Source organism: Rhinolophus hipposideros, assembly GCF_964194185.1.
Source record: "Rhinolophus hipposideros genome assembly, chromosome: 3".
Lineage (NCBI taxonomy): Eukaryota > Metazoa > Chordata > Mammalia > Chiroptera > Rhinolophidae > Rhinolophus > Rhinolophus hipposideros.
In genome coordinates this window covers 26,780,611-26,805,020 of record NC_138049.1, presented here as the reverse complement: position 1 = coordinate 26,805,020, position 24,410 = coordinate 26,780,611, and the positions used below count along the sequence as shown (strand labels likewise).

General features: G+C 35.9%; 1 protein-coding gene across 1 annotated transcript; it reads right to left on the bottom strand.

Moving 5' to 3' along the window:
• Positions 1–1,524: 1,524 nt before the first annotated feature.
• On the bottom strand, positions 1,525–20,571 carry LOC308495955 (uncharacterized protein). The gene is made up of 5 exons (XM_081044474.1): positions 20,371–20,571; positions 16,831–16,896; positions 11,679–11,804; positions 7,779–7,973; positions 1,525–6,543 (listed from the first exon to the last, which is right to left on the bottom strand). The coding sequence occupies exons 1-5, from the start codon at positions 20,411–20,413 to the stop codon at positions 5,084–5,086; spliced, it is 1,890 nt and encodes a 629-aa protein (XP_080900600.1). The 5' UTR covers positions 20,414–20,571; the 3' UTR covers positions 1,525–5,083.
• Between the last annotated feature and the right edge of the window lie 3,839 nt (positions 20,572–24,410).

Here is a 24,410-nt window from a genome sequence, read left to right as displayed (position 1 = left end):
GTGGAGCGCAAAGCAGAGGAAATTCAAATTCAGGTAGGCATTCCTGGGTGGATTTGGGAAGGGGGGTACACAAACAAAAAAACCAGTTCATGAAAGGTCTTACAAAATAATTTAAAGGTATTGTACAGGGGAACAGAAAAATCAAAGCTGTATTTTGGGAGTTACCCTGGCTATAGTGAAGAAAGCATTTGGGGGTAAACAAACTGAGAAGTAAAGAAACTAGTTACATGTTTCTGTAACTGCCCAGAGCTAGTAAGCTTTATGAGAAGTAGCAAGAAGAGTAGTGGGGTCAAAAAATGTACAATCTTCATTATTTGCAGATTCCACACTTGTGAATTTACCTACTCGTTAAAATTTATTTGTAATCCCAAAGTCACTACTGTGGCACTTGCACAGTCACTTGGGGACAAATACAGAGGAGCAAAATATTTGATATTCCCAATTGAATGGAACAAGGTAACACCCTGCCTTCTTGTTTCAGCTCTCATATTATAAGAAAGTATCATTTTTATGACTTATTTAGTGCCCCATTTTTCACATTGTGATTTTTAGTTGGAAATTTTGCTGGTTAAAATGGTCCCCAAGAGCAGTGGTGAAGTACTATTTAGTGTTCCCAAGGACGAGGCAGCTGTGATGTGCCTTACGAATAACAGATGTGTTAGATGAGCTTTGTTCAGGCATGAGTTATAATGCCTCTGGCCATAGGTTCAATGTTAATGAATCAATAACATATAAACAATATACATTTAATAAAGTTATCTTTAAACAAATATATACGATAAGGCTATGTATTGATTGGTTGACAAAATGTGACCAGAGAATCACAGGAACTTAGATAACCCTCTATTTCCTGAAGGAGCAACGGTTCAGTATTCGCTGAGTCACTGTTCACCTAATTCATTCAGTGTTTGCTAATTTATGACTTTACAAAACAAAACTACCACAAATAACGTCAATCGACTGTATATGTGCACACCTGTATTTACTTATTTGTACAGTGGAAACCATAGGATTGGTAATCAATTATAAGAAGTAAATGAAGGAGAGAAATCAAGGATGATATTAACTAGGTTTCTGGCTTAAGCAACTGAAACATGGGGATAATATTACTGAAGATAGGAAATAGAGAAGATGGTGGCAGCTTGGATCAGGAAGGCACAGATGTCAACTTTGAAGAGTGTAATGTTATACACGCCACACTGATAATTACGTATTAAAGTACTCAATCTAGCCCACCCTTAGAGTAAGAATCATATCTTTGTTCACCTTGGTATATCTTACAACTACAGTGATGGTGTCCTTTAAGTCATATAATATAAACAGGCATGTCAACACCAGAAATATGCACTTCTGTCAATTCTTTCCCTTTCCACTGCCATTTTTACAAGTACATTACTCATGCTTACCATAATCTATACTTTAATAGTGTTTCTATGTGAGCCCTAAAAAGTAAAAATATGTAAAATTTCACCTTTTGGAAAGCAAGAATTCTAAGTGACAAATATCTTACAAGAAATTCTGTACAACCAGGTATTTGTTTTTTATTTGTTTACAGGAACAAAGTAATTAATACCTTCAGCATAAATTATTAAAATACCACTGAAATATGAAACTTACACCAAAAAAATCCTAATGGATAAACTGTAGTTTTCACACTTGATTTAAGAAAACCTCAGAATTATAATTTATTTCAATGTAGTTTTTACAAAAATATATATACACTCAAAATGTGACAAATATTTTTATACCCTAAAAACTAAAAATTACAGCACACAACCACATATACTGAAACTAAATAATTATAAAAGAAGACTAATAAAGAAATTCACATCAATCCCTATCTAGTCAACATTATCTTTGTTTATATAAGCAAAACAATTTCTAGGCTACTACGAAACTGATCTTATAACCAAATACTTGTGTGAACACAAAACAGAAAACTTGATACAAAGTTCTTCCTCAATATACAATTCTATACTTGTTTATTTGAAATGGTCCACACTGAGATTCAGGGTCAATGTAAAAAGTAAATAATCACATGAGAATCTATTATTTTTCTGTGGTTATCTTAACAGTGCTTCATTTTACATACAAAGAAAAGCACTATGCTAGTTTTATCCTTGGTGTGATAATTAGTTGCATGACCTTCCACTGAATACTAAAACTTAAATATAAAACACTGCGAATAGTGATCACTTACTTATATGGTAAGAAAAAGGATGAAAGAAAAGTTCTAAAGAGGAGGATTCAAAGCCAAATGGAGAAAAAGAGATTAGAATGCCACTTCCCTAACCAGGAAATAGGAAAAAGGTCAAAGAAAAAAGAAAGAAAAGTTAAGCAAAGTATTCTGTACAGAGGTGAAACCTTAGTTCTTGGCAATCAATGGTTAAGAAGAGTCATAACCAAAAACACCAACCAAAGGCTTTAGAATGCAAAAGGACAAAACATCCATGAACATCAGATCTTTTAAAAAACAAAATAAGTGAAGAGTAAAATGGTAAACTTAAATGTCTTCTGTATTTTATATCATTTAGAATGTGATTACAATTATTATTTCTAATCCTAAAGTAAAATATTAATGCACTTGATCATAATGCAAACAAAAACGGTTTTGCACATCAAAATTGATATTTGAACTGGAAAATAAACCAAAAACCCTTAGCATATCTGAGCTACCAAGATAGTGGTCAGTCAGTCAACAGCAGCTGACACAGAATACGCACTCAGTAAGAGCGCTATCCTTGGGAGTGTATCCATGAACAAGCAGGCCCTTGTCTCTACCACGGGCTCATGGCCAAGGGTGGAAAGGGCAGAGGGTCTTTTTGGTTCCACCCTCTGAACCTCAGAGACTCTGACAACAGGGCAAGTATATACCATGTACATGCCTGACAGACCAGTAGCCACAAGGAAAGTAGGGAGACATTTAAAAATGATTGCCTTTGTTATTACCTTAAAGCACAGAATTTTTTGCCTCTACAAAAATAATCCCCATAAAAGGTAGTTATAATCCTAATCAGCCAACAAGGGGAGATCTAATTCACTCTAGAAGATGTACTGTGTGACTTAAAAAGTATAGTATTTTCCACTTGAAAATTGGTTTGTTATAAAAGGTACCATACCGTTCAACTTCAATATGGGTTAAATAAATATTTGTGGATTCATGTGCAAAGTGGACTACTACTGTAGCGCTTACTCTATCAGGAATTATTGCCAGAGCCAAACAAACTCGTAGAACACAATTCACTTCTGAGTTGGAGACTGCCTATACATAAATCTAGTTGATGAGTCATATATTAATAGTTCAAAATCACTGAAATGTTTGATCAAGGTTCAAGACTAGAAAAACAAAATCAGCAGTTGGGGTAATTCAAACTTGAAAATGAATCATAGAATATAATGTGATTTATATAATCTCCTAAGCATCAGTATGATGTGCACTGAAATATGAAATTAAAAATAAAACCTGAAGACGTCACAAAGTGTTCGGTCAAGAACAATGAAGACATAATGTCGGCTTAAATTTTCCCACCAAAACAGTGAATGTAAAAACACCATACATAGCTAAAAAGATTAGAATGTCATTCTGAAAATAAACAGAAGCAAAAAATACAAAAAATTTATCAAAAGCATAGGGAAATGGCTGCCAGAGTATTTCTTTACTGGGAAAAGGCCAGTTATTTAATTTTCATTAAGACATAGTATTTTAGATACCATTTTTTCTGCAAGAAATACGAATAATATAATATCAGCATCATTTTATGCAAAAGACCATAATTTCTAATTAGCAGTTTTCTTTGAAAATGTGAATTATAAATTCAAGTTGCTCAAATGTTACTCTAAGCATTAGTACTTCCTTTCTTTCTACTGATTTCTTCCTCTAAGGCAGTAGTTCTCTAGCAGAAGTAACACATCAGAATTACCTAGGGACTATTTTGAAAACACACATTCCCCAATGCCATCCCTGAGACTGACCATGTCTCAAGTAAAGCCACAGCATCTGTGTTTTGGGAAAGTTTCCCCAGTGACTATGATTGGTAGGCAAAGAAACTGCTTTACGGGATGAATTACATCCTGGTTCTACTGACTGCAAGAGCTCTTATTTGGTCTGCCATAGCTGAAACTTACATTGTAGCACACACAGCTGTCAGTAAAAACGTGGAAAACTCCACATTCTATTATTTACAGTAAAAAAAAGTTGGAGATGTGAATTATCTACTCAAATACCATGCAACCATACTTGAAAACACTTTCTATATTTCTATGTATTTATTTTAAAGTGTGCATTTAGAACCAATGGTTTTGAAAATGTATAAAAATAATTTATATATAAATCCAACCTCTATATTTACATGGTCCATTAAAGGATTTTTTTTATTTTCATCAAAAAAGTATTTCAACAACCTCCACTGTTTTCTTAAAAGTCAGGAACTTTAAGATTTTCGAATAAAAAAATTTTAGTATTCACCTACAGAAAAATAATAAAACTGGGAATGATATCACTAATATTTTAAAATATAATTATGTCTCAACTATGTTATGCAACATATAAGAAAAACCTTCATCACTAAACAGAAGGTGCCAAAAAATGTATACACATTTTAAGAAAGGAAAAGCTGTATTAAAATTGTAATACTCAATATATACAATAACAAAAGATGGATACAAGTCATGTGTATACATTTTTTTGGCACCCCCAGTTTAATCATCCTAAGTGGTGGCATTTCATTTAAGAACAAAGCGCAAAAATAGTTTATAAAAGAAAAGGTCCCGTTGTAAAATAAGTTGAGTGCTTCAAACAAAAATACTGTATCTGAGGTATGCTTTCACAATATCATGTTTCCATATGCACCTTGTAAACATAGCCATTATAGGCTATCAACTTAAATAAAGCCACCTATCACTAAGAGTAAAAAGAGAAATTTCAGTGTAAAAATACTTATCAACTAAAGTTATCAACTGAGTTAAGACAATTTTAATATAAAAATTACAACTTAAATCTCATAATATAAAGTAATCCTATGAAGACCTTAAATCACTTTAAAATAAAGAGCTCTACAACAGTTATCAAGTTTTCCTTTTGTTACTATTCTCTAGTAAAAACTTTCTTTTGATTAGCTTTTACAATGTCATCAGGGGATGCTGATTTGAAGTCAAATGGTGTTATTGCTACAAGAGGACTTATTTCTTTGTCCTTTACATCTTGAACTTGTCTACTATAAAGAAAAGTCTTGTAGAGGTTAAGGGTGCGTCGCTTGCAGCTCTTCAATGGGTAATGAAGACACAGTGTTGAAGCAAAAGCTGAAGGTCTAGCAGCAAGGGCCTTGGTCCAAGACAAAGCAGAAGGTGGTTTCCTGATCAGAGAGTCTTTATTGTTTTTCTTACTATCCCTGGCAGAAATGGAATGTTTCCCTAGCTTCGAATTTAGAACTTTAGTTCCTGGTATTGGGGCAACTGATTGGTCTACTACAGGTTTTAGACCAAAATCTGGGGTTTTTATAAGGACACTAAGATCAATATTTGAATCTATTCCTGGTGATCTCACTTCAGATAAACTGAGCTTAAAGGAATCGTCCTTAATCTGAGAACTGTCTATATCAATTGTTTCTGCGATCAAATCAGAAAGTGACAAATTCTCAAGGTCTCTCGTAGGAGAAGCTTTATGAAATGCCAAAGATGACAGAGATCCTGTTAATTCTGATATTCCAGTTGAAGACTGATACTGATTTGCTGGTTGTGACAAGGAAAAGGATCCCAAACTTAGATCAGTGAAACTGGCAGATGACTGGTTACAAAGATCAGATAAACTAAAGCAGTGGCTTGGATTGTTTTCTTTGTGGTCCTGAAACAGTTCAGCTAGGGATGGGCTTTCACACTGGGAAAACTGTAAATTGTCATTTTTTAAAATGTAATTCTTCACACTTTGTTCAACTGAAGAAACATTTCCAACTTCAGTCATTTTACAAGCATTTAAACTATCAGGAGCCACATTTTCCAATGAGCCAGTTAGAAGCAAAGGAGTATTTAAACTTCCTAAGCTCTTCTGTACTGGAATGTTTTGCAAATCAGGTAGTGAATTATTCTGAATAAATAAAGAGTTATTAGGTGTCGTGTTCTTTATCATTAAGGATTTTAAATCTTGTATTCCTTTGAATGCACAATCTCTGGAAACACATTCAGATGCGTGAGTTCTCAACAAATGAGCATCCAGACTCTTTGAAAGTAGACTTTCCGGACTATCTGTGGATGACAATCCAACTGATGGCTGATTTTTACAAGCATCTCTTGGCATATCATCAATTAGGTCAGCTAGTGACAGCTCTCTTGTTAACTTACATGATTCTAGTTTCTTTTCACTTTTAGGTCTGTCAAGTTTCTTTTTTTTATGGAGTAAATAGTGACTTGGTACAAGTGAGGAATTATGATAGAATCCATATTTTGTTACTGGACCAGAAAAATCAAATGGTTTGCTACTGCAATCTAAATGGTTTGCGGACTGAGGACAAGAGCTTTGAACTGAAACTTCAGAGTAAGGGAATAAGACTCCTTACCTTACAAGAGCCATTAATTTTCAGATGAATAGGTTCACAGATGCAGAAGACAGTCACAGCAACCAAAAGGAAACATGAAATGAGGCATTTAATTACTAAATGTTTCTTTTGATTAGGGCATGAATCAAGTGACATTTGATCATCATTTGATAAAAATTGAACACTCTAAAAAATAATAACAAAGGAATTTTACCTTCCTTTAACCTCTAAAGTGACCTTCATACTTTGTTCACTGACATATACAAACATAAGTACCAAGTTAGTCAATGTTCTAATTTCCACAAATTTTGTGAGGTTTTAACATATTTAAATCACAGTCGGGATTGTTATCAAATTCAAAATGTTTAAAAAAAAAAAAACAATGGAAAAAACTAGGTTCATTTTCTGTATTTTTAATGTATTAAACACAAGCAAACAACACCCTATAATTTCTACCATGATCTTGGTAATCTATTAATATAGATAGCATAATAGGCTCATTCTCATATTGGTCAGTTAAAGTTCATCCCTGCCAAATTAAAAAAAAAAAAACCTAAAACAGAAAAAAAAACCCACACTATTTCATGGTAGTAGACTGCATATAACTTTGTTGTGGTAAAACTCTAGTCTTCAGCTGACAGGAAATATCAACCCAATTATCAAATCACCATGCTCCTACTGACGGTTGTCATACAATCAATATAAAGGTGCCAAGATTCCCATCTTATGTTGACTACATTCCAAATTTAACCCCAAATTCTACAAACTTAAAATTGCAGATCTGGCTACAAAATGCAAGAGTGGTATAATTATGATATTTGTGATATTTAAATACAACTAAATTACATTTATCAGTCCTATAAGTACAAAGGGATTTTTCTGACATTAATTGTCAGGCTATTAATCTCCATCTGCTGACCCATTAAGAGTTAAAAAAAATGACAACTAAAAAGCTCTCTAAGCTACTGACAAGCAAAAAGTGTCTTGTCTTGTTTATAATCCGATTTTATTTCCCCTATATCCTGGTTAACTTTGAAAACAAGCAGGGAACTAATAAAAAACAAGCTTTAACATAGGGAAGGGAACATAGTGCTCAGCTTAAAAATTCACCAACTAGAAAATCAACTGATAGTATTCAAGTCATTGTTAAGATGCAAAATTTTCTCCCCATTTTTCTCAACAGCTCAAGAAAATTAAAGCCTCTTTTAAAGCATTAACTATAAAACTAAAAGAGAGAAAGTAAAAGCATACCTTTTGCTATCTTTCCTATAGATACTGCTCCCTCACTCTTGACCTTCAAATTCTGCATTTTATCTTGTTCCAGAACGAGTGCCAAAGCCTTCTGCACATCAAACTTGTTCTTCAAAACTGCTTCAATCAATGTGTCATCTGGTACAGCATCTCCAAGTACCTCCCTCATGTGATCAAGGCACGAATAAAGACGGGCTAGAACAGACAACAATTAACAGCTATACTAAATGGTGTCATGAAAGAACTCTCTTTAAACCTGAAAAAAAAGAATTTGAAACTACAATAGGATGTTCAAGTCTCCTTTTTCTTTGGCAAAACTTATAATGATTATATTTTTATCCATAATATACCTATCTTCCCTTATCAAAGGAACAATTTCATTAATTAAGCGATCACTGTAATAAATGTCTCCTAAATAACACTGACTAAAGCTTGAAGAAAATGTAAATTGCATACACTAATATCTATTTTCAGTCGATGATGATGATGTTTCCCCACTGATGACGTTTTAAATATGTACAAAGGGACGGGGAGGTGTGAAAACATTTCTAACTTGTTAGTGAACCCAGTTAATCAGTAAGTATATTTCTTTATTACTACTTCCTTAAGTTTTCTTTTAGGCTAATTTCAGTTTTCCCCAGCCAACTAAAATCACCGTTAGTAACTCTTTTAAGATAGGCAAGATAACCTAACATAAAAATGTCAAAGAGGGGGCCCGCCGGGTGGCGCAGGTGGAGCGCAGTGCTCCTAAAGCCGAGGTCGCTGGTTCGATTCCCACTTGGAGCTGCGCCCTCTACAGCTCAGATTATGAACAACAGCTCTCCCTGAAGCTGGGCTGCCGTGAGCAGCCGGAGGTTGGGGTGCGCTGCTGAGTGCTGCTGCCGGCTACCGTGTGCTACCATGTGCTGCCAGGAGCGGCCGGCGGCCGGCAACCCGCGAGAGCTGCCGTGAGCTGCTGTGAGCGGCTGACCGACCGCCTCAGCCATGGGGAGCGCAAGGCTCACACTACCAGCATGGGCCAGGGAGCTGTGTCCTACACAACTACGGCTTGAACCGGAGTGGGACGGGGAGGTGGAAGAAAGGGCGGGAGAAGGGGGGGAATGTCAAAGAAATAAGGAAGTCCAGTAGACTAAGAGAATGGACATTCATTGTAAAAATAAAAAATTTAAATCTGGAAATCCAAAATCTTTTAAGAATTTTTTTTTCTGGTGACTATATTAATTACTTATAAAAAGTAATTACTAATAATAATTCATTAATGATGTAAAGTCTACAAGAGCAGAGGCTTTATATCCCTGGGTCCTAAAATAGTACCTGTTGGAGGCCACTGAATAAAAATGGATGAACATACTAATTTTATTTGTATAGCACTTGACAGTTCTCAAAATACTTTATATCTTTTCTTAATCCTCACAATAACTCTATGACCCAGGTATATCAGGCAAATTCGAATCCATAAAGACATGACTGAAAATCATGGAACTACACCCCACAAGCACAACTACAACACTATCTTTAAAATTGTAATCAAACACTACTAAGGAGTTTATATAGCAGTAATCAAAACAGAACTCGGGTTTTCAGACGCCCTACTCCATGAAACCATTTCACAGAATGCAATCGATATTACATTTTCCATGTTTATATTGCCAGCAGGAATCTACTGGCAATACCCTCCCCTTAATAGAAATCAAAAAGTATTTGATACTTTTTCCATTACTTTCTTTTATTTGTCATACGCCACGTAACTACATTTCGGTCAACAATGGAGTGCATATACAATGATGGTCCCATAACATTACAATGGAGCTGAAAAATTCCTGTGGCCTCGTGACATGACATCACCATCGTAACGTCCTAGAGCTACCCATCACTCACATGTTTGTGGTGATGCTGGTGTACACAAACCTGTGCTACCAGTAGGGGAACAGTAGCACATATAAAGAAGTACTGTACATAATACTTGATCATGATAATAAATAACTTGCTGGCTTATGTATTTACTATATTTTTTATCATCACTTTAGAGTGTACTCTTTCTATCTATAAAAAAAAAATTTCACTGTAAAACAGTATGCCATGTTGCGCCGGCAGCGGCCTCATACATTTCATTTACCACATCTTGATTTAATCTTGGGTTGTTTTGTACAGCAACATGCTGCAAAGGCTTGTAGCCTAGGAGCAACAGGTATACAACATACAGTAGGTATATAGTAGGCTATACCATTCAGGTTTGTGTAAGCACACTCTATGATATTCACACATTGATGAAATCACCTAACAACACCCTTCTCAGAAAATAACCCACCATTTGGCGGTGCATGACTATATTAAAAATAATTAATTTTCTCAAACATTTGGGCAATTCTGCTTTGAGTTCTAGATTGATTTTAGGCTATTAAGCTATACTTGGAAAATTGTACCATACCTATTTCAAAAACACATGAATTATTGAAACTGGAACAGAACACTTAGTATAGCTAGTATCAGGGCCTCTTCTAATTTATTATAGCAACTATTTTCTACACGTCCACAAAGAATAGAGATATGAATTCAGGCTGTTTTGGTTCATATCCTAATGCCACTTATCACTAGCCAGTGCAACCTCAGTCAATTTACTTCTCAGTTTCTTTTCTCCCCTATAAAAGGAGGATGAGTGGCCTACCTCATAAGGTTGCTGTGAATATTAAATATATTAATACCTGAACAACATTTAGAACAGTACCTGGAAAGCATTTAGTAAAGGTTAGCTACAATCATTATTATTGTTTTCATGCAATTACTTACATGTGTCAGGTGGGAAACTTAAATAACTAACTTTCAATCTTAAAAAGAACTTTGAATTTCTTACCTTCTTAATCATTCTGAGGCACAGCAGAAAATGTATAAGACTTCTTCTCAATTCCTACCCTCTCACCCCACAATGACAACTACAACCCTTGCTTTAAAAATACAGTCGTGAGGGGTGTAAATGTCTAATCATTATGTTGTTTTGTACACCGGAAGCTAGTATTAAAAAAATTAAATTTAAGAAAAACTGATGATCAAATTCTAGGTGCTATTATAGTTTAAACAACAGAACTTTATTGAATAGCTCTGTACCAAGCACAGTGGTTTTATTAAAATGCTCATAACGTGAAAAAAAAATACAATCAAATACTATTAAGGAGTTTATATAGCAGCTCCTCCAAAAACTTTTATCCACATTGTTAAATGTATTTGCAGTTGATAAAGAAATCTTTTCTTTCCTATATTTGTTGTTTTCCTTTGTGCTTCCTAGTTTTGAATATTTGTGCTTTCTTCTCCATATTTCTTGGGTTGGTGAGCAACTGATACATATTTTAACGATTTATTCAATGTTCAGCTCTGATTCTTGTATTTCCTCTGTCTGTTTTCAAATTGATTGAAAAGATGCAAACTCAGAACCAAAGCCATTACCATTTAAGAGCTCTATCTTGAAACTTAATTTACATGGATATGAACCATCAGGACACTTGTACAATGTTACTTTGGACTTAAATTTTTTTAGGAACCAGCCTTATAAAATCTAACTTTTTATAAGGGAGTAAGCTTCTGTATCTAATCATAAGCTCTACATATTGCTAAAAGAAAACAAGCCACTGACATTTCTTTCCTGAGAAGAGGAAATGAATATTTCCATCAAAAATTTCAGTTACTAAATAAGAGCCACACAACCAATTTTCAACAGTTAACCACACAGTTAATCATACACTGCACAAAATATACTTAATATAAATTTTCCTTAAAGATATAAGATGTATTGGTGCCATTACTACCCAACAATCACTATTATGTACAATCACAATAAAACTGATAAATTCTGATATATTGATTGTTAATCATTTTCAGATAAGAAATACAGACTACTTTTTACTATACCTTGATCAATTTCACTTAGCTGATCACTCAAAAGAGAACTGGAGGATTCTTTCAGATCTTCATAATCATATTCTTCTACAGGCTCAACAACAGTGTTGTCACGCCGTGAGTAAATAAACTGAGCAGCTAGAAGATTAAATAATGGAAGAATGTTGTAGTACAGCCATTTCTCATTAACTTTTTTTTGTTTTTTCACAAATGTTAGGGATGCTGACTTACTACCTATAGCCATTTACCCACAGTTTACAATAATGGATTAAAAAAAAGAAAAGTAAGTCAAAACATAACCCCAAATTCTTCTCAAATGTCCTTACTAACTATTCATTAGCCTCTTATAATCATCTTCCTTCTTTCCTATCTCCAAAACCATTCCCAAGCTTACTTTCTCCACAGTTTTCAAAAACTGTCTTCCCTAATATCTCATGCTTGCCTACTGCTCTGTCTTCCTTGAAATTTCCTCTTCTTTGGTACAAATGCTTCAAAACTTGTATCAAACTTGCTATTTGCATAATAAAGAAAATACTGAAAACAGAGTAGGTTTCCAACTTCCAAGAATTGCTAATTTTCTATGAACCTAAGAGTTACCAAAATCATAGGTCTTAACTTCCAAAAAACTCATATTTTCCATCATGCACTAACACTGTACACTGGGGTTATACACCTAACTTTGACTTTCAGACATCAGTCTGTGCTATTCTGCAGTACTGGCAGGATTATCACTCAATATGTAACTGGGTATTATATATTTCATTAAAATGAGGAAAGACAAGATATCAAAGTGTCAATACTATATGCCTGACTATCATACACAAAATACAATTAAGCAAAGAAAAAAAATCATCATGCATGCCCCAAGTGTCGACTCTTCCACCTCAACTGAATGCCCACGGACCTCAATTCCTAGAGACTGTGTTCAACTGTGAAGGAACAAAATTAAAGAGTAACTTAAGGAGGATAGAAACATCAATACAGTATTCTAAAAGCAAGATGTTCTTAGGCATTTTATATCATTTAATTTTCTGGAAGGGCATGTAAATATAAGTCTACTGCTTAGCTAGCGTTCCCACATTTGTCTTTTGTACATGTTTTCTGGAAGGCTCTATCTATGAAAGTCAGGAAAACTAACTACATTCAAAGTTTCTAGATAATGCATATATAGACAATAGATACTATACTATGGCTTATGTGTAACATCTATTCTCAGAAGGCCATGGAGTGCTATCTATTCGTAGTATAAATCAATGATGGCCTTATAGATTAGCAAGGAAGGCAAAAAAGAAAAATGTAATGCGTATTTTAAAAGCCAAATTAGTACAGATAACAAGTGCTGCAGAAGCACAGCAGATGAAGTAATCACTGAAGACTGGGGCAATTAAATAATAATAAAGGAGGTAAAAACATCAAAAAACTAAAAAGGTGGAAGACATCATAGATAAGAAGTGAAAAAGAGAAATACAGAGCAGTTGAGAGAATTCAATCTATTCTGCTACAATGTCCATTTCCTTAACCAAACTAGCTCATACCAAATGGTAAACGGGATGGTAAACGGGAAAGATGTGAGTATAACATTCAAGTCGATTTGATTTATGAAAATCCCCCCCACCCCATACCTCAATGTTTTGCATCACTGCATATTAGCAGCAGGTACAAAGTTAATAATACCAATCACAGAATATTATATTACAATTCTAATTGTATTATAATACCAAATAGCTCCACATTCTTCCTCTTGGCCCAGTGTGATCACGTGTCCTGTCTCTGCGTGTGCTTATTGCTTGGCTCTAAGCATTTTACTTTTGCAATATTATTCATCAGTTTCAACTCCTTTTTCTTCCTTTCATCAGTTACACCTTTTTCTATCAGACTTTCACCATTTTTTTAAATGTAATGTCTTACATTTACTGGAATGTTTATTAGGAAATTAATGTATCTTTTCAAATGTGCAAGAATTTTTATTAAGATGATTACTATTTTTGTTAGTACTTTACAAGTTGAATAGTCTATCATGATCCTATTTTCCCCCAGAAGTTCTATTATTTTTAGTACACAATTTTGGGAGGTCAAAAGGTTATATACATTATGTATAATATAATATATATATGTATATATATATATAGTGCCAAAAAAATGTGTACACATTTTAAGAAAGGAAAAAACTATTAAAATTGTAATACTCAATATATACCGATAACAAAAGATGAATACAAGTCACGTTTGAGTTCTGCAATTACAAGAGGTACTCAAAGTGGTTACCATCAACGTCCAGACACTTCTGATTACAGAAAACTACTGCTTGAGCAACACTGACCAAAGTGTCCACTTGTATACATTTTTTTTGTGGCACCCCCAGTATATATACAATCCCTCTTTTCCCCCGTCTTGAGCAAGAATATAACATTGCTATTACAAAGTCAGCATGACTAGACAGGAAAGACAACCTACTTCATAGATACCCTAAGATAACCACTTTTTCACATTAATATCTCAGAATGAGGTAATGTATCTCAATCACATGGCACCTTAGCATTATGCAATACTTAGACAGACAGATTATGTTTTTAAAGTGGTACATAAAATAATGGTATGTCTGATAATCCCGTGACATCTTAGATGTAATAAAATGTGGTAGCACTAAAAAATGTGAACTGGGCCATTTTGTGCCTGGTGAGTTACAAATTACTTTCCTGGCTGAAATAAACTATTCAATTTAGCCTAAAAATAAATACATTTTTCCCAACTTCCTCTCATAGCACTAAACTGTGAGGAAAAACCGAAGACAAATCAAAAATTAAGTGAGGCAAGAAATCAGACAGTCCCTCAACAATTTTCACTTGGGAAATATTAACAGGGAAAAGGAAGTTGTCATGCAGGGTGTCATGCGCGGTCTCTAGTCCCGCTCCCCACATAAGAACATAGGATATGGTGAGGCCAAAAAGGAACACCCACGGAGCCATGGATAGGGGAGTCATACCACTATAGTCTCGCTGGCGGCTGGGTTGGAGACACAGGAAGCAGGAGCCACATGATCCACAACCTGCCGTCCACTTGTCTCTGCCAACCAACCTCGCTTGCTAGCTGCAACCTGCCTCTCCGCAATCAGCAATCCACACTCCACCACGCCACACCACTGCACCACCCTTTGCTATCTTAGCCACGGCAGTTATATCAGTGGCTAACGGCTAACCGGTAACAGCTGACGGCCAACTAGCCACAGCTGACGGCCATCCAATCACAGTTAATAGTCATTTACTACCTGAGCCAGCACCTTTCCATGTGAGGCCAAGAGCCTGGAAACTGCACTCCTGGCTCTGTCCCCACAGAAGTTGTCAATGTCCAGACTTCAAATCTAACTCCTAGGAGCTGTTTTCTCTAGGGAGTTTTCCCATGCCCTCCTCACACACAAATCCAACTCAGAAACCTTTATTGTGGCCACTGTTTTGGAAGTAGTAATGGCTGGATTTGCTGGGGAGTGGGGAGTGGGAAGGAGGGTGGGAACATTCCCCAGGGAAAACAGCTACTTACAGGGGGGGGGGGGGAAGTCCAAATCTTTGAAGTGAAATAAAAGCCCAAAATGCAAAAAAATAATAATAATAATAAAGAGTGAGAGAAAAGCTATGGTGAAAAGGGATAACTATAAAATGCTGTTCTTTTCTTAAATGCCTTCAGAAAAATTGGACAACCACAGTGACTTAAAACTTAAGGCATTTTGATAAACAAGAAAGTTTAAGATTTCATGTAACTGCCTAAAATTATTTCCTAAATACCTTAAAATAAGCAAGCACTCATTAAAGATACAGCGTTTTTAGGCCTCTTCCCCTGGAGATATTGATTCACTGGTGCTGGATCGGAGCAGGAAATTTATAATTTTAAAATCACTCCCAGCTGACTGGTATCATCAGAGAAGGTTAGGAAGCACTGGCCTCGAGTCCCCCCTTCCACCCATTTCACCTGTATTCCACTTTGTATCCCATCATCACTTTCTTATTATAAAATACTACCCCCTTACTGAAAAACCTTCAATAAGATGACACTACACACCTAAAATTAAAACCTGTCTTCCAAAATTTGGCTCCTATTTCTTTTCCTAGCCCTCTTTCCTGCTGCAACTGCATTAATCGTGTAACTCTTCCCAAACACACTTGACTTAGAGCCCACTGTTGTTTCCTGTATCTAGAATCCATTCTACTCCCAAATTTACCAGTCCCAATCCCACCTCCCTCCAGAAGCCTTCCCAGACTCCTTTAGGCAGGACTATTTCTTTACCCACCATACTGTTGTATAGCACGTTGTTTGAATGGGACTTTTAACCGGCTGCCTTATACCACACTAATTTACAAATTTATTAGAAGAGACTTATTCTTACACGTTGATGCTTAATTGACGCTCAATAAAGATTCTGAGTTGGAATGGACTGAATAAGGATTACTACTGTTAAAGTAATCACACAAGGAGGCCATTAGACTGAGGTGGCTCTAATGCAGGGGTGTCCAAACTTTTTTCAACGTTTTTCACCAAGGGCCATATGAGGTAAAACACAAACAGCCGGGCCACTCACTCGAGGTGAAGTACGTATTGCCTCACCTGGTTTATTTAAGTAAACTAAATGTAGTTTTGGAATTTGCTGCGGGCCAATTAAAAATGGATTGTGGGCCGCAGTTGGCCCGTGAGCCGCAGTTTGGACACCCCTGCTCTAATGCCTTGGTGGCAAATGGAAAACTAAGCCAGTTAATTCGTGTGAATGCCTCAGGACTAAGAACAATAGCCAATCACAAAGAGCCAATTAGGCTTCTCCAAATAATAACCGTTTAAGCTAAAGCCAAGCAAATAACTTCCTTGCGTTGCTTTATGTCCTCTCTATAAAAACCCTGCTCTTAGCTCCTATAGTGGAGCCCTCCTAACCACTTGCAGTTTGGAGCTGCCTGACACTTTCTTCAAATTGTTTAAAGCTAAATGATAGAATCAAAACTTTAAATTCTACTCACAGGTAAAGAATTATTTTATACACCTTTAAAAGTTAAAATATAATTACCTTTTTAAATGTTACATAATATTACTCCTATGGAACACTCTAGTCCTAGAATGGCAATAATACTTGCTAAACGTTTTTAAACACCCAAATAATGAATATCAAATTATTTTATTTTTAATTCACCTGTTGATGGCGAAATACAATAATCATCCTCTACAGACTGGCCATAGAGATCATCATCTTCAAAATCTAAAATAAAAACACACAAGGTAAGTTCATGTACAATTTATTTTTATATTCTTAGTTATTAACAAGAAAGTATCTAAATTTTTTCCAATGAAAATAAACTATTATCAAAATTAAAGGAATTTGGAATGTCCACTTTTCCAAAACATTCTAAAAATGTTACCCACAAAGTAGGTATTGCCTGACTTTCTATATTTATACATTTATAAAGACATACACAGTTCTTCAGTTTTTAACCTAATTGGGTTTTATTAAGTTGTTCCAATATTTTAGCTCAGGTGATCAAAAAGTAATAATCACACAGACCACATACGTGAATTTTCTTTCCAGTGTTGACAACTATCCGAAATAAAATCCATTCATTTTTCTTCACCAAATGCCCTCTACAACCGAAGCATTAATTTTTCGTACAACTGACTATATAACAGGGTATACTATCAGACCATGAAAGCAGATTTGCTTCATGGAGAGCTACATCATCTCTATAAAAACCAGCTTATCCTAAACTCTCTTGCGTCACTCTGCTCAGGCTAATTGGTCTTTTTTCCCTACCGACTAGACTATGCTCTTTAACCAAATTTTCCTAAGGCTGTTCCCTTCTTTAGTTAAGGTTCCTACTCAAATGTCACCTAGTTGCAGAAGTCTCCCCTGACCACTCTGGGTAAAAAGCAGCAAGCCCCACTGCCATTTTTACTCTCTAGCACACTCCTCCAACCGAATGTCTACGAAGCAATATACGTGTTTCAGTCCCTGAGACTACAAGCTCTTTCAGAGCAAGACTATCTATCTAGCCAACTACCTGGTGCATGTTTGGCACTAAACCAATACTTGTTTTATTATAAATCAATGAGTCAAACAATTTAAAACAAAAAACCCACAAAGAACATAAATATATCTGCATATATAATTTATTCATTCGACAAACACCAACACTAGGCCAGGCATTATTAAAACGTTTGGAGTACAACAGTGAGTGACAGGCACATTCCCGTATCTCTACAACTTAAAATCTAACAGGGAACACAGACAAGAAACCAACACTTACAAAACTGTATGACAAGTGTTTCACGTGAGAAATACAGAGCTATTTGGGAACACGTATGTACAACAAAAATAGAATTTGTATTCGGGTTGCTAGGGAAAGATCCCAGAAATACAATATTTAACCAATTCCAAAGGAAAGTTAGCTACTTTCTGAGGGTATTCATACAGCAGGAACAGCATGTTCAAAGGCTGAGACCAAATGTTTATGGCAAAGAAAAATTAAATAAATGCTACTATTGGATTAAAATGTGTTAACATTCAATAAGTTAGATAACAATCCCAAGTTATTAACAACTTATTAGCAAATAAATGAGGAGCCATTCACAAAAATGTATTTTTAGATATAAAAGACAAGAAGAATCTTTACTAGGTCAGTTTTTCAATACTGAAATTGACCCTAAAAGTACTACAATATAAAAAGATAAAGAGAATTCTTTCCTGGGATTTTTGTAAAGTCGTTCTTTACCTCAACAAAATTTTGGGAGAATTCCCTGCATGTAAGCATCGTGCTGGCTACTAGAATAAATATAAAGTATGGACTTGGCCTTCCTGGTGCTTTTAAATTAGTAGCTAAGGCAGTCATGTAAAGTGCTATTCAAATCACAAAGAAGAATGAAGTGAGAGTTAGAGGTACAAATAGGTTTTGCAGCACAAACTCTCTAATGAAGTTCTCTCCTAGTTTTGAGAATTTTTAATTTATTATTCTAAGAATTTATTATTCTAAGAGTACAAGGAAAAGCTTCACTGGGAAGAAAAATAAACTGGACCCTGAAAATGAGTGGAACTTTTGTAAGCAGGAAAAGGGATAAGCCCCCTATGCTATAGGAATGAATAGCTTAGTTATGACATCATCAATTGTTCCAAAGAAACATAACCACCTAACCCGGGGTTGCCAAGGTGAGAAGATATTCAGCACTCACTTCCTCAGGCCAACAACTTCTCCAGGAAGCGTTCCCTCACATGGAAATCCTACTCCCACTCCTCCAACCCATTCTGAATAAGGTGCTCTCACCGAGCTTCTAGGCCACTGTACTTTTTGTAGCATCTCATACGGTAAATGGGCTGCTTGTGTACCTTCCCCTCGCAGACTCCCTCAAACCTCTTCCTATCCACCCCCAAAACTTAGAACAGTATTCTAAGCATTCAATTCACGAAGAATAAGCACTCCGTTAATGTTGCTGGAGGAAATTATATTTATGAAAGAAATGGAATAAGCAGTAATTAGACCTAGTCGTGTCTTTTTTTATCATAGCTGCAAAACTATCTCCCTGACGTCCCTTCTTAGGTCTCCACGGTCCCAATGCAATCCTTATGTCCACTGCCATACTTAAATAAACCAGCCTCCGTTCTGAAGTGAACACCAGGAACCTAACACGCGCCAGGCTGGCGGGGTCGCAGTCTCCAAAGGTGTCAGCGACCCTCATCTACGGTGAGAGCATCCGCATGTTCTCCAGTCCATAAGCTGCTGGGGGTGCCAATAACAACCAGCAACGTAGGAAACACCCTACGTGCTCTGCATTTCACAGAGCAATAGGCCTTTATCCCTCTTCCGCACTTGATCGTATTTGTTTACGATTTTAGTTTGTATGATGCTCGGCGACGCCTATCAGTATCCCCTACACACAGACTCACTCTAACTTCTTGTAAACGCCTAGAGAACATTCATATACAATTTCTTTCTCTTTATTACGTTTTTAAAACTCAGTTACGTCATTTTCGACGCCCTCTTTCTTCTAGCGCTGCTTTTTTTTTTTTTTTCCCGTTCCAAAATACATTTACATGGAGATTATCAACCCAGGATTGAGCAGACACGTAAGATGATCTAATGGACTCTTTGGGCTTTTTAACAGGTATCTTTTCTTCCCCCTTGTAAATTTCCAATTTAACTTGAAACTCACAGACAATAAATTAAAGTTAGCTCAAGCCACATTCTGCACGACACATGTATGAACAAACACAAAATATTTACCACGTAAATTTAACACTGCTACAGCGAAACAGTTGACTGTAACCATTAAATACATCCGTCTTTTACAAATAAGCGACGTTTCACGGGCATTTTGAAGGGGGGGGTGGCGGGGCACGGAGGTAAAAGTCCGCAAGCGGGTATTTCTCCACGGAGGAAACAACGAAGCGGGAGAGGAGACAACGCTTACGTGTAGAAACACCACCGTCCCAGCCCCGCCACACGCCCTTCCCACATGACACCGTCAAGCACCAATCCCGCCCTGTTTAACAATCCCGGAGGTCACGACACACAACAACACAATTCTCTGGCACTCAAATATCCCATCAGTTTCTCCAACTAAGTCTCCTCTGAATCCCAGCCTGGCACCACTGACCAGGAACTCACAAACCGAACTGGATGCCGATAAGCTGGGATCCCGGCTGGAACCGAGAACCCTGGCATTCCGGCATAAGCCTGTCACTTACCTTCATCATAGTTATAGCCTCGAACATTCCGATGCCGGGCCATGGCGGCGAAGAGGGCATTCGCCACAGTCCCTTACAAAACACCCGCTCAGGTACAGATAAGGCGCCAACTGCGGCCTGGAGAACACCTACACGCCATCTTGGCTTCCGGCAGTCCTCCGCGCTGAGCGCCTGCGCACACGCAACGTCTGTATGTGCACTGAGCTACGGCAACCTCGCAGGGTCAAGCCAATCCCTGGGAACGCATGCGCACTCGTGCATATGGGCAGGGGATTGCTACGTAGCGTGACCTCAACTGCTGGCAGGTTGACTGACGGGAGTTCCAAAGAGGCGGAACTCCACTGCTTACCATTTGTTGATTTGGACCAAATGTTAGGAGCTGGTATCCTTGACCTACGCCTGCGTTCCAGAATATTTTCCAAATTTGGTGTCTGATAATCTAGTGAAAAAGCTAACTGTGTGCTGAATAAGAGCCAAGGCTTTGTCTTATCCAACTTTCATCTTTGAGGCCTACTTAGGTCCATAATAAGCATTAACAAACTTGTGTACATTTGCTTTAAGAATTAGTCCAAGCTTTAGAGAGGAAAAACTACTCTCTATGTAGTTAAATTGAGCATCGACTGCAATAGGTCACCATGCTTTCGTGTAATTCATGGTTTCATGTATATGGGTCCTGCATAAATATCTCTAGTAAACAACTATCTGCCCTTGGCGATATAAATTATTATTAACATCATAAAAAAGGATTCATTTAACATTCATTTAACACATAATTGTGTGTAACATGCTGAGTATTAAATATAGCTTTTTAGTCATAGCACGTCATGCCACTTATGTGCTAATGATAATTGTTGTTGAATAAATGTATAAACTACTATTAAATGTCCTTATTTCTTAGAAAACAAAGTGAATTATACTATGTAAAAAACAACCTCATCCTGAACAAACTACAGTTTTAGCTTGTGTATTTGAAATGGTGATACTTAACAGTAAATATCAAATTCTAGAAATGAATAAAAAGCTTACTCAGCTTTTCATTATCCACAATAGAAATAATAATACAAATTCAATTCATATTTGTAAGTGACTTGAAATATAGTTTATACGTGCACCTGAATGCACCTAACAAATATTTGTTCTTAACTATAATTGCTGTTTAATGTAGCTGCAAGACAAACTTATACACAAAAATAGATAGTTGCTAATTTTATATGGCTTAAATGTTTCCTTTTACACTTCACGACAATTTTTATGCTGCAGTCTGTTTGTCAGTATTATAGTAATAGTATCTAATTCGTAAAGCTGTGAATAATTATGTAAGAAGATTTCACACAAATATTCGTAAGTGCTTTAAAATTTTAGATATTGTTAAAATACCAATGGCAACTTCCAGCTCACTGTAATTGTCAGTTACAAACTTCAGTATAACTCACTGAGGTATGACGTAGATGAGTTATAAACTAACCACATAAACAGAACTACAGGAGCAATGAAGAAGAAAACATTACTTCTGCCTGAGAGTTAATATGTAATTTGCTTCTGAGTCATCCATAATGCACTCCCTTAAAATTCTAAATACTTGAGAGTCTTGATTGTGTCTCAAACAATAAGGCCTCAGTAGCAAAGCATTCACTGATTTCCTTAGAAAGTTTTAAGGATTTTATTCTCCCAGAGCTCTTTAGATGTGATTATAAGTTTTGTGTTGTGGTTGGATGAAAAGTACCATGACTTAGAATTACACAAACGTGGATTTCAGTACCGGTTCTGCCACTTTCTGTATGTTAACTTCTTTGGACTCAAATTTCTTCATCTGTAAAATGGATACAAGAAGTTATGTCTTCTCTTTTGTGAAAAGTAAATGAAGCGATGGATGTAAATACAGTAACTGTTACACAATAGGTACTGTAAGGGAGGAAAAATTGTCTACCTACTTTAGGTCTCTGACTGGGTCTAAGAATTAAATTGACATAAGACAGGTTAACATGACAAAAACCATACACGTTTAAATATTTACTGATATATGAGAGCTTTCACAAGAGAATGAAGACCTGAAGAAATGACCAGAGCAGAATGCTCTTGTACCTTTTAGACAAAGAAATACACAATTTGTGAAGAATTGACAAAACAATGGGAAGTATTGTAGGGAAGTAACTAGGAGATATATGGTGTGGGGGGGGTGTGCAAAACTAGTGGAAGATGAGGGTTATTTCAGTAAGTTTGTACAGGTCCATTTCAACATCAAGTTCCAGTCTCTGATGAGAAGGATGTTCTTTCCTTCTAGTATAGGGAGGGCACCTTTCTCAATGGGAAATTTGTAGTCTGCTTTAGATAGAAAAGGGTAGGTAAGACAGCCCTTCTCATATCTGCTATAACTCAGGTTTCTTTGGCTCAAAATAATCAATATGTTATTTTGGGGTGACGTGCTCTGAAATCTTTCAGTGCTCAATAAATGCTAGTTCTCTACCACATTTATTAGAAAGCTTTACCTGTGTTTCTCCAGAACCCTAATGTCTGGAACTTTGAATGTTTGCTGGATGAATTAATGAATTAAAAAACACCATCTTTAGATATGAGCTATTTAACAAATGCCATAAGTGACTATATAAATAATTACATCTATTTTTGTAAAAATTATAAATGAAAGTAGCATAACTACATTACTGAAAAGTTTTTAACACATTTATTGGGGAATCATTGACAAAACATAAACTGCACATACTTAAATCATACAATTTGATGTGTTTTGACATGTGCATTCACTAGTGAAACCATCAATCCAATCAAGATAATGAACATATCCAGACTCCCAAGATTCCTCAAGTACCTTTATAATCTCTCCTTCTGCCTCTCACTGTCTCGTCATCCTGGCCCCTGCCAAAAACTGATCACCTTCCTGTCACTATAGATTAGTTTGTATTTTCTAAAATTTTATATAGAGGAAATAATATAATATGTATCTTTTTATCTGGCTTCATTCACTCAGCTAATATTTTTGATACTTACTCATGTAGGTGCTTAAATCAATAGTTCAGTCCTTTTTATTGCAGAGGGGAATTCTATTGTACAGATACACCACAATTTGGTCTTCTATTCACCTATGGATAGATGTTAGCTAGACCAAATGAGGCTGCTGTAATTATTCGTGTACAACTCTTTGTATGGAAATAAGCTTTGATTTCTCCTAGATAAATATCTAGGAGCAGAACGGCTGAATGAAATGATAGGTTGTGTTCAGCTTTTTAAGAAACTGCCAAACAGTTTTCCCAAGTGGTAGAAACATTTGGTGTTCCCACCATCAGTGTAGTTACATTTTCTCCACATACTCACCATCACATGGTATGGTCTAAAGATATTGTGTTTATTTGACATTTCTATATCCCCTTTGGTGAAGTCTGAATCTGTTTGTCACTTTTTAATGAGATATTTGTTTTCTTATTTTTGACTTTTTCATATTCTAGGCACAATTGCTTCATCAGAAATATAATTTGGAAATATTCCTCCCAGTTTATAACTGGTCTTTCCATTTTTTAATAGTGTCCTTCAAATTTTTAGTTTGATGAAGTCCAATTTATCAATGTCTTGTAATGGATCGTGCCATTGATTTTGTATCTAAGAAATCTTTGCCTAATCCAAGGTCACAAAAATTTTCTATTTTTTTAAAATAAGTTTTACAGTGTTGAGCTCTAAATTTAGAGTTATGATCCATTTTCAGTTGATTTTTGTATAAGGTGCAAGGTTTAAGTCAAAGTTCATTTTCACATATGTATATTCAAGTGTTCCGGCACCGTTGTTGAAAAAAGTCCACTGAATTGCATCTTTATCTTTATCAAAAATTAGTTGTCCGTATTAATATGGTCTGTTTCTGGACTCTCCATTCTGTTTCACTGATCTACTGATTTACGGAACTAGCTTGACACCAGGAGCATGCTGTCATTATTGTAGCTTCGTAAATTGTGAAATGAGGTAGTACTAATCCTCCAATTGTGTTCTTTTTCAAATTCTTTTAGCTATTTTAGGTCCTTGGAATTTCCATGTAAATA

Excerpts from the sequence above, each read along its gene's own strand:
- LOC308495955 (XM_081044474.1), bottom strand. The coding sequence starts at position 20,413 with ATGGCCCGGCATCGGAATGTTCGAGGCTATAACTATGATGAAG. Across the intron at positions 11,805-16,830 it reads TTGTATTTCGCCATCAACAG|CTGCTCAGTTTATTTACTCA; the intron begins GTGAATTAAAAA and ends TTAATCTTCTAG. Across the intron at positions 6,544-7,778 it reads TATAGGAAAGATAGCAAAAG|GAGTCTTATTCCCTTACTCT; the intron begins GTATGCTTTTAC and ends TTGTAAGGTAAG.